This window comes from Dermacentor variabilis, chromosome 6 (genome assembly GCF_050947875.1).
Source record: "Dermacentor variabilis isolate Ectoservices chromosome 6, ASM5094787v1, whole genome shotgun sequence".
NCBI lineage: Eukaryota > Metazoa > Arthropoda > Arachnida > Ixodida > Ixodidae > Dermacentor > Dermacentor variabilis.
Window position 1 is genome coordinate 194,311,505 of NC_134573.1, and position 14,124 is coordinate 194,325,628.

Here is a 14,124-nt window from a genome sequence, read left to right on the forward strand (position 1 = left end):
AGCATATGATAGTCTGCATAGGGACACAAATGTGTATGTTGTTAGGTTTGTTTTATTTACACACTAACACACACACAAAGCACTTAATTGTACAAGAAGTAAATAGCGTATTAGGATGAATATAATGCAAGTATATATATATATTTTTAATTCTGGCTTCAGAACATGCTTCATGTTATATTTGGGCTTGTGACATGAATATAAAGCAATTCTTTGTCCATAACCTCACATGCACTAGGCCTGGCTTGGTTCACCTGCTCACCATGCTCACTGTGCCCACTTCAACTCGTGCAAGAGTGGGAGTTGCCACTGTGAGTTATGCAAAATCTTTGTTCTGATTTCAAACGCTGTTCAAGCCACATTAATGTGGTTATGGCGAATTAAATGAACCTTCAGCAAAGGCGTCAGCACTCATCCTTTCACTTTATTTTAGGATGACTGTTCGCAAATTACATGAATAAATCCCTGCGAGCATCCACTTTTATGCATAGTTTCCAGTTTCATTGCAGCATCACACTACACTATAATCATTATATATATATATATATATATATATATATATATATATATATATATATATACTGAAAGTTCTCCGTTATGTTATATTCGTGGTCACGTTATTTAAGTGCAAATTTGGTATGTGGGTTCTAATGATGGTACAACACTTGAAAAGCAGTGCGACTTCATGCAAGCCAACCTCAACTCCACAGTGTATGTTGGTTTAATGCCACAGTGTTTTTAAAAAACTGAGGTAGTATAGCACAATGTTAGCTAATTGAGACAGACAGTTCTCAGTCACAACAAAGTAGGAGTTAGGCAGTTGTCACTCGCTGTAGAACTGCAAACTAAGCTAGTCAAAATGCACTGATCAAACAAGTACTCCTCATGCCAGTGGCTTGTTTTTGTTTCAACTTCCTCTGTTCCGAAGTGGTTATGATTCGCTGGGGTGTGCCAATGGCAAAGTCAGGATAACAGCACTGGAAGTGACTTGCACATTCCAGCTATGGTCGTCAAAGAGCAACATACATGTGGCAGGAGAGGTTGTGTACAGAGTACATGTGGGGCAGCGTAGGAAGCAGACTACGGCATTGGCCAGAATGTGTGTGCAGCACATGCGGCACTTTTGAGTCACCCCTCTGGCTGGAAGCCTCAAAGAAACAGCTGTGTTCCAGTGCCCATCCGCCCATCAGGAGAAGGTCCCCGAATAGTCATAGCCCACCGTGCCTAACTTATACGTCTTTCCCTCCCACTGAATCAACCTACTTCAACAGCAAAAATAAACAGACAAATAAATAAATAAAAACGGCGCTTTAAACGGGACTGAGTTTTTGTTTGAGGTAAGAATAGCGTACGAAGACCCCGTTCTGGGAGGGGGGGGGGGGGGTGCTTTAGAAAACAAGGCAGGTGGGGCCTCGTAGGACGACTTCACAAACGATGACGCTTCTCAGTGCAATCACGTAACCGAGCCACGAGTCCTCAAGCTCATGCTGCGTTTCCGAAAGTGCACGATTTATGAGGTGTAATCCAAATTCGGTATCTTACATTTACACCTTTGAACATACCCATTCCAGTGCCCAACCTACAATACAATGCATGTTTACTTAATACCTCGCAGTTTTATGACTGGGGCGTTTGCTGCTTGGGGCTGCAAAAATCGAGCGATTAAGTGGCAGGGAAATAGTAAATAAAGCGAAAAAAAAAAAAGCGACAGCAGTCGAATGGCTCCGCTATTTGGTATGTGTGCCAAAGAACATAGATTTATATCCCGTTTAGACTAGAATGCAGTGCGCGATTACAGCATCACATCCCCTACGAGCAATGCGCAAAAGTAAACGGCAAGTGGGATACTGCGAGTAGCAACGGGTTTCGACTTTTCCATCACGAGCTCCAAGCAGCGTTGCTAGTGTGTAAGGTTACGTTATACACACAAATGCTTTTTTTTTTTTTGGTACCCGATATTTAATGCTACGAGCAATGAAAAAAGCGGTAAATCGGTGTGAACGAAGCAGCTGCATGCCAAACTTATTAGTCCTATTCCTTCTTACCTCGGTGTTTCTCCAAACACCGCCTTTGATCATAATCCGTGGCATCTTGGATAGGATCGTGAAAACGCGTACAAATTAATAAAACTAGCACTGCTGAGCAGTTAAGTGTAGAAATTTTGAAAATTGCCGTTAGACTGTTCCAGTTCGTCCACTCAACCACTGATTCAACACAGACACAGCCGTGGAGACGAACACCACTTTGACCAACACTCTGACATACTTCAGTGCTTCAGTTTCACAGCCCGGCTCGGGAGGTGGTCGAAGTGGTGATCACGCGAACTAGCAGCGCTGCAATCGCATCTTTTGTCACTTTTTGTTTCGCTTCTGTTAGAAGTTCCTTCATTCATGGTAGATTTCCGGTTTCCATTTCGAGAAGTAGTTATCTCACAGTTCCTAATATTGAGCCTATTTGTGAAAAATTTGTCATATGTCAGCTATGTATTGTGAATACATTTCTAGTAATAAACTTGAAACTTAACTTCTGCTTCACTTCTGGTTTCATGTTGGCTGCGCTGCATCGTCTGACGCTATCCTTCTCCGTTTTGTATGTGTTGTGTGATGTGTGGCGATTGACTCTCTTGAAAGCTTCCTGAAGAAGTGTTTCCACGTCTCATGACAGCAAGAAGTTACCTATGTCGTGCTGTTTTGCCCCCGGCTTCACCAGCGACCTGAGACACGATGCTAGTCACCATTTTTTCGCACCGCCGCAAGATGCTGGAGAGTTTAAAAGTTAGGAACACATGCTACACCGAAACGACAAAAGCCTTACAAACAAATCAAAAGTGTGTGAAGGCCAGTTTGAGGAAGACGGCATTTTGAAATACTACAAGCATGTTGTGGGTAACAAAGAAATATTAATTGATTCCTCGTGGGAAATGGATGCTTGTTCCCGGCGCACTTCCTCGGCTCTTTCCTGGGCTGCCTGAGCACATCTCAAACCCAAAAAATGTGAAGCGAAAACGACGTCCACCAAAAGAACGAGCGCAATTAAGTGCCGGCAAGCACATCGGGCAAAGAATTGCAGTAATAGCGCTTCAACTTCAAACCTGCCGTTGGACTTGGAAGAAGGAACTTCAGAAATATGCGCTACACACTTTGTGCTCAACGAGCTCACAAACGTGACACTGCCTTCTGCGCTCTGGAAGTTCGAAATTGTTGAGGACGACGCAACACAGAAGCGATGTGGACTATATTTTATATGAGGCAACTGGTAGCCGGGCATCTGCAAGTATTGGAAACTGTTGTGCTTGAAGAGGATGACACTTGCTGTATAAACGGCTACAGCAAAATTCCCAAGAGGCTATTTCGAGCTGCGACTAGTACTGCAAGTGTGTGAAGAATCCTGAGAGAAACTAGCAGACAGCTTGAACATATGCGCGGGCGTGAAAGCAGGCCAGCGTGACACGGCGAGCTAGATAATATGCAACACAAGCAGTGCAACGTACTTACAAAGCAATTAGTATGCGCGCGTTGTCTGCGCGGCCTACAGAGGAAACTTCGACTGAGCATTAAGGCTCCGAGCACAACGCTCAAGCGATATCACAAACTATGCAATGTGAAGAAGAGGCTGCTGCGCATCAAAAGCAAAAGAAGGAAATTTTGGCTCTGAAGAAAAGGCTTTCTGAAATGCCCGATAACAGAATTAAGGAAGCGTTGGCCGTACTTCCGCCTTTACATCGACTTGCATTTATGACATCGTTTAAACAACTGAAAGCAAAGTCTCCGTGTGGCATGCGGTACAATGCGGACTGGCTTCTGAATTGTTTAATGCTGAGGATAGCGAGCCCTCGAGCATATAAGCTTCTATCTGACATGAACATGCTGCCCTTGCCCTCCCTGAGCCGTCTCACACAAATTCTGAAAGGAATACTGTAACGAGCGTGAGTAACGACACGCACACCAAGGCGAGTGCTGAACAAAGACTGACTTTATTGCAACGCACGCCGACGACTCGAGAACGCGCAACAGCCTCTTGGGAGCTCAGGGTTGCCGGCTGGGCAATGCGCTCCCGCTAGGCTGGGCTACGTTACACCTCCCTCACTCCCACGTGAGGGTCCAGGTTCTTGCTCGAAGTTCTCATCGTAAGTTAGACGCACTCGCGGGTTCCTTGCCCGCACAGGGCGGCGCATGGGAGTTGCTGCGTCGTGCAGGCCAGAGGCTGGTGGAGGTTCAGGGGTGCCTGCAGGGCTTGTTTCTTGGCCGCTGCCATTAGCATTCTGAGGATGGTGGGGGCTGCCCGCTGTGTCACTAGGCGAGTGGAACGGCTCCGCCGTCCGCAGGATGTGCTGCCGATTTCGACGCAGTAGGCTCCGGCCTTCGGTTTCCATCAAATATGATCGTGGTGTGACCTGCCGCGTTACTTTGGCTCTGCTAGTCCAACCCTGATCTTCTAAAAGGCGAGCCGTGTCTCCTGTCCTGAGTGGCGGTAGTTCCGGCCTTGGCCGGTGCCTTTATGTCTGCTGCTTCACCTCGGTTGCCTGAGGGGTAGAGAAGTCTGGAAGACGGCCTCGAAGTTGTCTTCCCATCAGCAGCTGCGCAGGGCTCCTTCCATCCTCTAGTGGCGATGACCTGTAGTTTAGAAGTCCAAGCCACAGAGGCTCATTAGCATGCTTTGTTTTCTTCAGGAGTCTTTTGAACACTTGTACTCCTTTCTCGGCTAGCCCATTTGCCCTTGGAAACCTCGGACTCGAAACCACGTGTCGAAAGTCGCGTAGCTTGGCAAACTCTAGGAACTCCCTCGAGGAGAACTGCGGTCCCCCTTCCGTGCACACTTCTAAAGGTATCCCATGCCTGGCAAACCACATTTCCAGTTTCTGGATGACTTGGTGGCTCGTTGTTTGAGTCAGCTGTTCTACTTCTGGGTAGTTTGAGTGAGCGTCATAGCCCACTAAGTAGTGCACTCCCGCATGCTCACACAGGTCCAACCCTATTCTTGACCACGGCGACAAAGGGGCAGGCTTCATTAGCACTGGCTCTGATGGCTGCCGATACGCGTAGCGACAGCAGGTCTCACATTTTGACGTTTTTTCCTCAATGTCCTTTTGCATAGCCGGCAAATACATTAGGGCTCTAGCTCTCGCCTTTGCCTTGTTCACCCCGAGGTGCCCCTCGTGCACGCGGTCCAGCATTTCTTTCCGTAGCTTCTTAGGTATTATTACTTTAGCGCCTCTCATAAGGATACCATTCACAGCCGACAACTCCGCTGCCACCGGCGATAACTGCCCTTGAATGGCCTCACGATTCTCGAGAGCGGTCATCACTTGCCTGAGGTCTTCATCTTCAGCCGTCGCTGCCTGCAGCCTCTTTACCATGGCGTCACTGACGAGGGTTGAAAGTACGTTCACAGCATGTATGGCTACATCTTCATATTCCTCTGCCCGAGTTGAGTCTGGTGGGATCCGCAGACGCGACAGCGCATCCGCCAGTAGGAGCTGCTTTCCAGGCACGAACTGCAGGGTGAAGTCGAACTGCATCAGACGCAAGAAAAAACGCTGAACACGAGGGGGCATTTCATTCAGTCCCATTTTCGCAATAGCTAGAAGGAGCTGATGGTCTGTTTCTATGGTGACATGAGATCCCACGATGAATTCTCTGAAGCGTTCGCAGTCGAATGTTATTCCTAGTGCCTCCTTCTCAATTTGAGAATACTGCGTTTCCGCTTGCGTTAAAACACGCGAGGCATACGCCACCGGTCTCCAACCCCCCTCATGTAGCTGGAGGAGAGCAGCACACAAGGCAAAGTTGGACGCATCGGTTGACACTTTAGTGGGCCTCTGAGTGTCGAAAATGGCCAACAAGGGGGCAGAGGATAGCATGCCGCACAAGTTTTTCCATTCCTTGTCATGCGCCTCTGTCCACTCGAATTCACTGTCCTTCCTCACGAGGGAGCGTAGCATGTGTGTTTTTTCAGACAGACAAGGCAAAAACTTTCCGAAATAGTTGACTGCGCCTAGGAGTCTTTGCACCTCCTGTTTGCACGTGGGTGAGGGCATGCTGGCTACGCATCGCACCAGATCCGGATCGGGCCGTATTCCTTCTTTAGAGAGGACATCACCTAGGAACTTGATCTTGTCAGCGGCCACTACACACTTCTCCGGGTTAAGGGTAAAGCCTGCAGTCTCAATTGCTCTGAGCGCCGCCTTCAGTCGGGCGTCGTGCTCCTCCCTGGTTGCTCCCCATACTAAGATGTCATCTATGTAGACTCGCACCTCCGAGAGGTTGTCCAGGGCATCACTCATGGCTTTCTGAAAAACCTCCGGCGCTGAACTCAGCCCAAATGGAAGCCTCAGGAACCGGTACCTGCCAAACGGCGTGCTAAACGTGCAAATGCAGGACGTATAGTCATCTAGAGGTATCTGGTAGAAGCCTCTATTAGCGTCCAGTTTGCTAAAATACCTGGCCCCGGCCAGCTCTGCCTCAATGTCCTCTCTTCGGCGCAGCTCGTAGTGCTCCCTTCGGATACCCTCATTCACACGTCGCGGGTCCATGCACACTCTTAGTCTCCCATTTTTCTTAGTTACGATGACAAGCGGGCTTACCCAATCAGTTGGGTTCTGCATCCGAGTTATAATGCCTTCCGCCTCCATGCGGTCCAACTCCTGGCGCAGGGGCTCCTTCAGTGCGTGTGGCACCCTCCTCGATGGTAGCGCTATAGGTCGCGCATCGTCTTTCAGGCTGATCCTGTATTTCCGCCTCGTACATCCTAGGCCACGGAATAGAGCGGGAAACTCTTCAATAATCCGCTGCTTGTCCATTCCTTCCTCTTGTGACACTGACCGGACTCGTGCTATAAAGCCGAATTTCTCACATGCCTCAAGGCCGAGTAATGCCTGTTTGCCCTTCTTCACCACATAGAAAACCAGCTGTTCGCATTTATCGCCCACTTGAAGAGGCGGCACCGTTGTACCAACATGCTGTATAGCATTGCCTCCATAGCCTGAAAGAACAGTCGGGCTGGGGCGCAACGGTGGCTTTCGCTTGAGTCTCCGGTATAAAGATAACGGCAACAAATTCGCCTGGGCTCCCGTGTCGACCTTCAAGTGCACTGTATCTGTGTCAACTTTAACCGGGACGATCGAATCGTTCGAGCTGGCGACGCCGGCTATATGCACGTCTAATATTTCAAAATCATCTTCCGACTTTTCTTCAGGGCACTCAACTTCTTGAACGCTTCTCTTCGCTCTGCAGCACGCCGCGAAGTGGTTCAGTTTTCGGCACACCACGCACCTCTTTCCCCATGCCGGACATTTTCGCGGCGGGTGACAGCTGCCGCAGAAGTTGCACCGCCGCAAAGTCTTGCTCCGAGCCGGCCCGTCTAACTTTCCTTCCACTGCGCCGATCACCTGTGCCGTCTCTGCCTGCTCCCATACTCGCGCCTGGCTCGTGGCAGCCTCCGCCGCTTTGCAGAAATCAATGGCCTTCTCGAGTGTCAAGTCCTTCTCGCGCAGCAGCCTGTTGCGCAACTTTTTGTCCCGAGTTCCACAGACTAACTAGTCACGCACCATGGAGTTTTTGAGATCGCCAAAGTTACACGACTGCGCCTTGAGCTGCACGTCCCGCAAGAACTGTTCAAATGGCTCACCTTCATTCTGGAGTCGCATGCGGAAGACGCATCGCTCAAATGTTTCATTCTGTTGTTGTGCACAGTACTCTTCGAACTTGCGCACTAGCACATCGTAGTCCTCCGCTTGGGCAGACGTAAGTCGAAAAGTGTTGAAGACATCAATGGCCTCCTGGCCGGCCACATGTAAAAAAATGGCAGCCTTCTCCGCGCTGGTACGTTCCTTTCCCGTGGCTACGAAATATAGCTCGATGCGTTGCCTGAACTTCTTCCAATTGGCTGCCGCGTTCTCAGCGAGCACCAGCGGAGCAGGAGGCGGTAGGGCTTCCATGCGCAGGCTTGAAATTCGAGCTTGCTATGCAACGGTCGCTTGCGCGGGAACGGCTACCCCACTTCTGACACCATGTAACGAGCGTGAGTAACGACACGCACACCAAGGCGAGTGCTGAACAAAGACTGACTTTATTGCAACGCACGCCGACGACTCGAGTAACTCGAGAACGCGCAACAGCCTCTTGGGAGCTCAGGGTTGCCGGCTGGGCAATGCGCTCCCGCTAGGCTGGGCTACGTTACAAATACCATGCAAGTATGGTTTCAATCCTCTCTGTATGGAAGCTATTGGAAAACAGCTGGGCAACAGAGCAGATGGGAGGAAATTCGGCACACTGATTCTGTATGAAATTAAGTTACGCCATATTGTAGCTTCGACGGGGCGGCCGGACGAAAGGGTTACGGCATGAGGCCTAAACGGCCGGGGCGCGCAGCGCCGCAAGAAAAGAGCCGGACTGCTCCAGTCGGGGACCAAAGATTGAATCTTTATTTCTGAGGAGGCAATTTACAGGAGGCATTTACAGCGTTTGGCGCTGAGTGGCGCCCTGATGTAAAGACCCAAAACCGAAACCAGAAGTTACGGATACCACATCACCTCTCCCTTGAAAGGAAACATGATCTACTCGCTCTCCTCGCAACAAAAGTCACGAGTCAAAGAACACATGTTAGTACTGTAACACACATGATTAGTGATACATCTTTACACAATAGAAAATGATATCTCTGGCTTCCCCATTTAAAAAAAAACGCACATGAACACTGAATATGAGTTATTGCACTCCAGATCTGCAGTTCCAGTACCCGTCTTGGGAGGACGATGAGATGCAGTCTTGCACACACAGATAACACATAGAAAATTCACAAAGTACATAAGTATACAGTAACAACCATCTGTATGCCCCCTGGGACAGCACTGATGGGTGGCTCATTCGCCCTGAGCCTGACTCGAGACAGTCTCTGTGGCTGTCGTGGATTGGCATTGTGCGTAAAAGCACTTTACACTCCATAGTGCCCCCCCCCCCCGCCCTTAAGAATGCTAACGACTTTCAATGTTGAAACTTTCTTTTTTGGCATGAAAGACAAATTAGTATGGCGGCGACTACCGTAGTGAGAATGCATACATGTTTATGCTGCAAGAAACGTAACATACAAGAAATGTATGGTATCCCTTCTGCGGGGATGCTAAGAAATGAAAAGTGTTCCTACAGCTAGGATCCACTGATAAATCTGCAGTATAGCAGTAAGTACAGCGTGCGTATAGCACCGTTTATGCTGCCAGAAATCCCCCCATTTGAAGGATACTGCTTAAGTCTTATTCAGCTAACAAACATGTAAGGAAATACCTTTGGCGTTAAGAGCCGAATTCGCATGGGAGGGTTGAAACCTCTGTAGACAGTAACCTAAGGCAACAAGCTACTTGGAAACAATCCTTAAATCGTTCCGGAGGTTGTCTATGGCGTGTAGACCTACGGAGGACTGGTTCACGTTGTAGAGGAGGAACAGCAGAAGTGTTACTCGTGCTGGGGCTAGAAGGTGTGTCAGAGACCTGAGTGCCTTCAGGGGCAGTGTCTTGGGAAGGAGTGTCGCACGGACGTTCAGGAGACTGTTCTGCCCGGGGTGGACCCGGAGGTGGTGGTGGTGGTGGTGAGACAGGTGGTTGCAAAGAAGGGGTTGCAGCAGGAAAATGAGTACCAGTAGGAACTGGAAGAAAAGGTGGAAAACCATCGTCAAAGGATGTTCCATCATTGAAATGACTCCTTTCATTTGTTTCCCCCTGACGTACCGAGTACTTCACCAGTTTAGACGCGTTCCACGCTTGCCATTTTCAAGCTGGAAAGTACTTCGACCTACTTTGCGGTAAATCTTGAACGGACCGGAGTATTTAGGACCAGATTTCCGTGAAGTACGTACCCTAACCAGATCGCCTGGCTGAAACTGAGGACATTTAGTTGCGCGACGACGATCCGCATACTTTTTTGTATTTTCCTGTTTTTCACGTACTCTACTCTGCACTTCCTGGCGCAACTTTGGAGAAGCAAATTCAGGATGAATTGGAGGCATGTTTGCAACGTCCAGCCGAGTTCGTGGTTGACTATGGAGCAGCATAGCTGGAGACACACCGGTAGTCATATGGGGAGTAAACCAGTAAATTGCCAAGTATTCTAAGACCGCAAGTCTGAGGTCTCGCTGTTCCAAAATAGCAATCTGTATGAATTCTTTAAGGACACGGTTAAATCTTTCTACCTGGCCATTGGCCTGTGGGTAGTAAAGAGAGGATAAGAAATGCTTAATGCCTCTTTCCTTCAGGAAGTTTTCGAATTGTGCAGAAACAAACTGTGGTCCATTATCGGACACTATAGCATCAGGAAATCCTTCCCTACTGAATATGGACATGAGACTGTGCATGATGGCTTCCGATGTGACGGAAGGCATAAAAGCAACTTCGGGCCATTTGGAATGATAGTCAACCATGACCAAAGCAAAACGAGCATACTGTGGCGCACGATCAAGAGGGCCTATTATGTCTATGGCTAACTTTTCCCATGGTCTTAATGGCCATTCGACAGGTTGTAATGGCGCAAAAGATGGTTTGGCAGATTTATCTGCTTGTTGGCACACAAAGCAGTTTCCCACAAGTTCCTCAACTTGCCTGTCCATGTGTGATGTGTGGTGCGCGACACGGTGCGGTGTTCGGGACGGTCAGGAGCAGACGACACTGAGTGCACGCGCGCCGAGGCGGAAGGAGGAAAACAACGACGCCGAAGAGCGTCCGGCACGAGAACGCGCGGCGCATGAAACAACAAAAAGAAGAAAAGCAACCAATCGGAAAAGACCACGGGGAGTCAGGCAGCCAATCCGAGAATGCCGAATCGGCCAGACCAGAAGAAAAAGCGTGGTGCGCTGGCAGAAAGGGCGGACACTCGAGGACACGCAGGGAGACGCCAGGAGAGTCCCAGGAAGCGACGGCAGGAGGAGGTCAACCACCGGAGCGGGCGTTGAAGACGGGCCGTCGGGTTCCGGACCCGAGCCCACCAGGACTTCACCCGACCGGGGCCTCCTGCAAACCTGTTCCTGTGCGTCGCCCGTCTACCTGAGCGTGCCGCCAGCTCCTCGAGGCCGGCGTTCGAGCTTCTGCGCCAGTGGGCAGGACGAGAACAGTCGGGCTACGGGCCCGAGTTGTACGCCAGCTGCCCGGCCAGAACGCCGCCCCATCTGTCGTGCCGCCTGCTGCCCGAGGCCGGCGTTCGAGCTTCTGTGCCCGTGGGCAGGGCAAGAGCAGTCGGGCTACGGGCCCGCGCTCTACATCCAGTTGCCCGGCCAGAACGCCGCCGCCGTCTACTCCTGCCACCCAGCCGCCAGCTTTACCTCGCCTAGCCAGAGCTGGCGCGCTCATGTCGCTCGCCCGGTCGATCAGCTTGTACCGCGACCTATGGTGAGACAGACGCCACTCCTTTCGCTAGCCTGTCGCCGCGTCGAGACTGTTTACGCGTCCCTGCTCTCGTGGCAAGCCCGGACTCGCGTACTCGTTAACCGCATGCAAGCCCTATGTGTTTCTATCTGCGATTATGTCTATTTGAGTGTTTGTTTTCTGTTTTCTATTTTCTTCTACTTATTCTAAGCTTTCTTTTGTTTCATTAAAAGTTTGTGTGTGTGTTCAAACCGACGGCTTTGTCCTCAATTGGGTTCCCGGAGGCTCCGCCTAAGAGAACTAACCGAACCATTGAGCACACGAACCTTTGCCCCATATTAGAGGCATTACACCATGTGAGGCCACCAGTAGATGCCTCTCAATCTGAGCTTGGTTTTAGTAATGCCTAAGTGACCTTCATGAGCAATAGAAAGGAGTGTCTGACGCAAGGAAGCAGGAGGAACGATACTTTCACCTCGGAGAAGCAGATTATCCATGTAGGACAATTCGGACTGTACAGCAACACACGCCTGTAACTCTGGCGGAAGGTCCGCCGCAGTTCTCCATCCTTTTACTATTTTGTCTTTTAATGCTTGGCACACTGCATCGGCCTGTGTGGCTGCTTGGAATTCCTCCTTTGTAATACAAGATGAAACTAAAGACGCTATTTCCTCATCTAGTGCTGGTTCACATTCGGGAGGGACAGGTAGGCGTGACAATGCGTCCGCAATGACATTTTGGTCACCTTTACACGCAAACAGACATGCCAATGCTTCCCGTTCGCCTACGGAGTACCATCGCTCTGCGGAAGATAACGTACGAGAAGCAAAAGCTACTGTAAAGAGCTCATTTCCGCATTTTTGCTGTAGGACAGCTCCTATGCCAACGTCAGAAGCATCAACCGTCACAATAGGCAGATGCGGTTGGAACATGCGTACCACCGGGCGTGATGCAAGTACGTCTTTAATAGCCTGAAAGCTGCATTCAGTATCCCGATCCCAGACAAAGGCTTGTCCTTGCCTTAGAAGTTTTCTTAGCGGTTCCACTACGTCACCATACTGCGGGATAAATTTAGCATAATATCCCGTGAGGCCCAGAAATGACTATATAGAGCCTTTTTGTCCTTCGGCTGTGGTGCCTCCACGATTGCCTGAATTTTACTATCCATCGGCGAAATGCCGTTTGCGGAAATTTTATGCCCTAGGAAAGTTAATTCTGGGACACTGAATACGCACTTGTGGTTAAGCTGCATGCCTGCATTACTTATCCTAGACAGGACTGTTTGCAAATTTCTGTCGTGGTCACGTTGAGTGTGACCCCATAAAAGCACATTCAAGGTAGCACAAGGTGCCTGGACAGTCTTTCAGAACAGATGACATGATCTGCTGGAAAGCGGATGGCGCAGATGCCAAACCGAAACACACGCTTGAAGCGGAAAAGACCGTCATGAGTTATAAAAGTAGTCAGCTCACGGCTTTTCTCGGATAATAAAACCTGATGATAAGCGGACTGCAAGTCCAACTTACTAAAGACAGTAGCACCAGCGAGTCGATGCAACAGTTCGTCAGCTCTCGGTAGTGGAAAGGCGTCAATGATCATAGCCTTGTTGGGGTCCTGAAGATCGACGCAAAGTCGAATGGAATTGTCCTTTCGAACTACGACGAGCGGAGAAATCCACTCGGACGCAGTGACTCGTTCGATGACAGCTGATTCCAGGCGTTGCAGCTCGGCAGAGACTTGCTCCCGGAGAACGAGAGGTAGAGGACGCAGTTTCGCTGAGACTGGTTGCACTGAAGGTCTGAGACGAACATCGTGGACGAAGCCCTTTACAAGTCCCAATTGCCCTGAGAACAGATGGGCGAACTCTGTTGGGGCGTTGTGCGGAAGAGACGGAGGCTGAACGCTTGGGTCAGCTGGAAGTCCTGATACTTGACATGTGAGCGAAGACCCTTGAATGTCAATGCCCAAAGCTTGAATGGCATCTAAGCCCAGAAGAGAAGTGCCTTGGTTCGTGACGTGAAATGTCACTACTGCAGCGTTGTTGCGATACTTGACGAGCACGGAGAAACTAAAGCCCCTCCATACACGTTTCCGCCGACCAGGTTAAGTACCGCCAACCTGCCCTCCTCCTTCACGCACCTCTCACTCACCCCCTTAGCTTCCGGCGTCAAGCGGAACTTACGTAGCTGCAGCTTCCTGTTCCGGGTGGAAGTGACACTGTTTTTTAGCGTTGTTTACTTTCGCGCCGCTGGAGAGGCTTCGGTTGAAATTCTGAATGCGATTCCATCCGAGAACCACCGCCTACTGTAACCAGCGATCTGCTCGTGTTCGCTGCTTCGCGTCAACCTGCGACGGCTTGTGGCACGAGCGACAACGTACAGTGGAATGTAGTGCCTGGGCGCTTGGAGACCACTGCCGTTTTTCGTGCGTTTGGACAACAGCGACCGCGAACTACTACTTCAGCGGAATACAACTTGTCCCCTTTGCATTCTCCTTATGGTGACTGCCACAGCTCTGCTAAGCACGCGCGGGCGTCTCACCATCGTTCAACAGCAGTCAAAGCGGAAATTCCCGCAGCGCAACTCCAGGAAGCGGAAACGCCGGAACCGGAAATGGCGGAACCGGAAATACCGGAACCGGATTTGGTGTGAGGGGAAAAGGCGGCGCACAACAAAGGTTGTCGCTACTTAAGAAAGCGGCGGTGGCGCGTAGATGCAAAGCGGCGGTGGCGCGTAGATGCAGGGGCTTTAGGAGAAACGTCCTGAATGCAGAATTTCTTG

The 14,124-nt window shown here is 50.0% G+C and overlaps 1 protein-coding gene across 2 annotated transcripts in view; it reads right to left on the minus strand.

The window, feature by feature from the left end:
- Window positions 1-2,265, minus strand: part of Cdc5 (cell division cycle protein 21) — a 171,759-nt gene extending 169,494 nt beyond the window's left edge. For both annotated transcript variants that reach the window (XM_075697261.1, XM_075697260.1), the window contains exon 1: window positions 2,046-2,265. In XM_075697261.1, the coding sequence (XP_075553376.1) occupies window positions 2,046-2,090 (45 nt within the window). In that variant the 5' untranslated portion in view covers window positions 2,091-2,265. The remainder of the gene's footprint in view (window positions 1-2,045) is intronic.
- Between the last annotated feature and the right edge of the window lie 11,859 nt (window positions 2,266-14,124).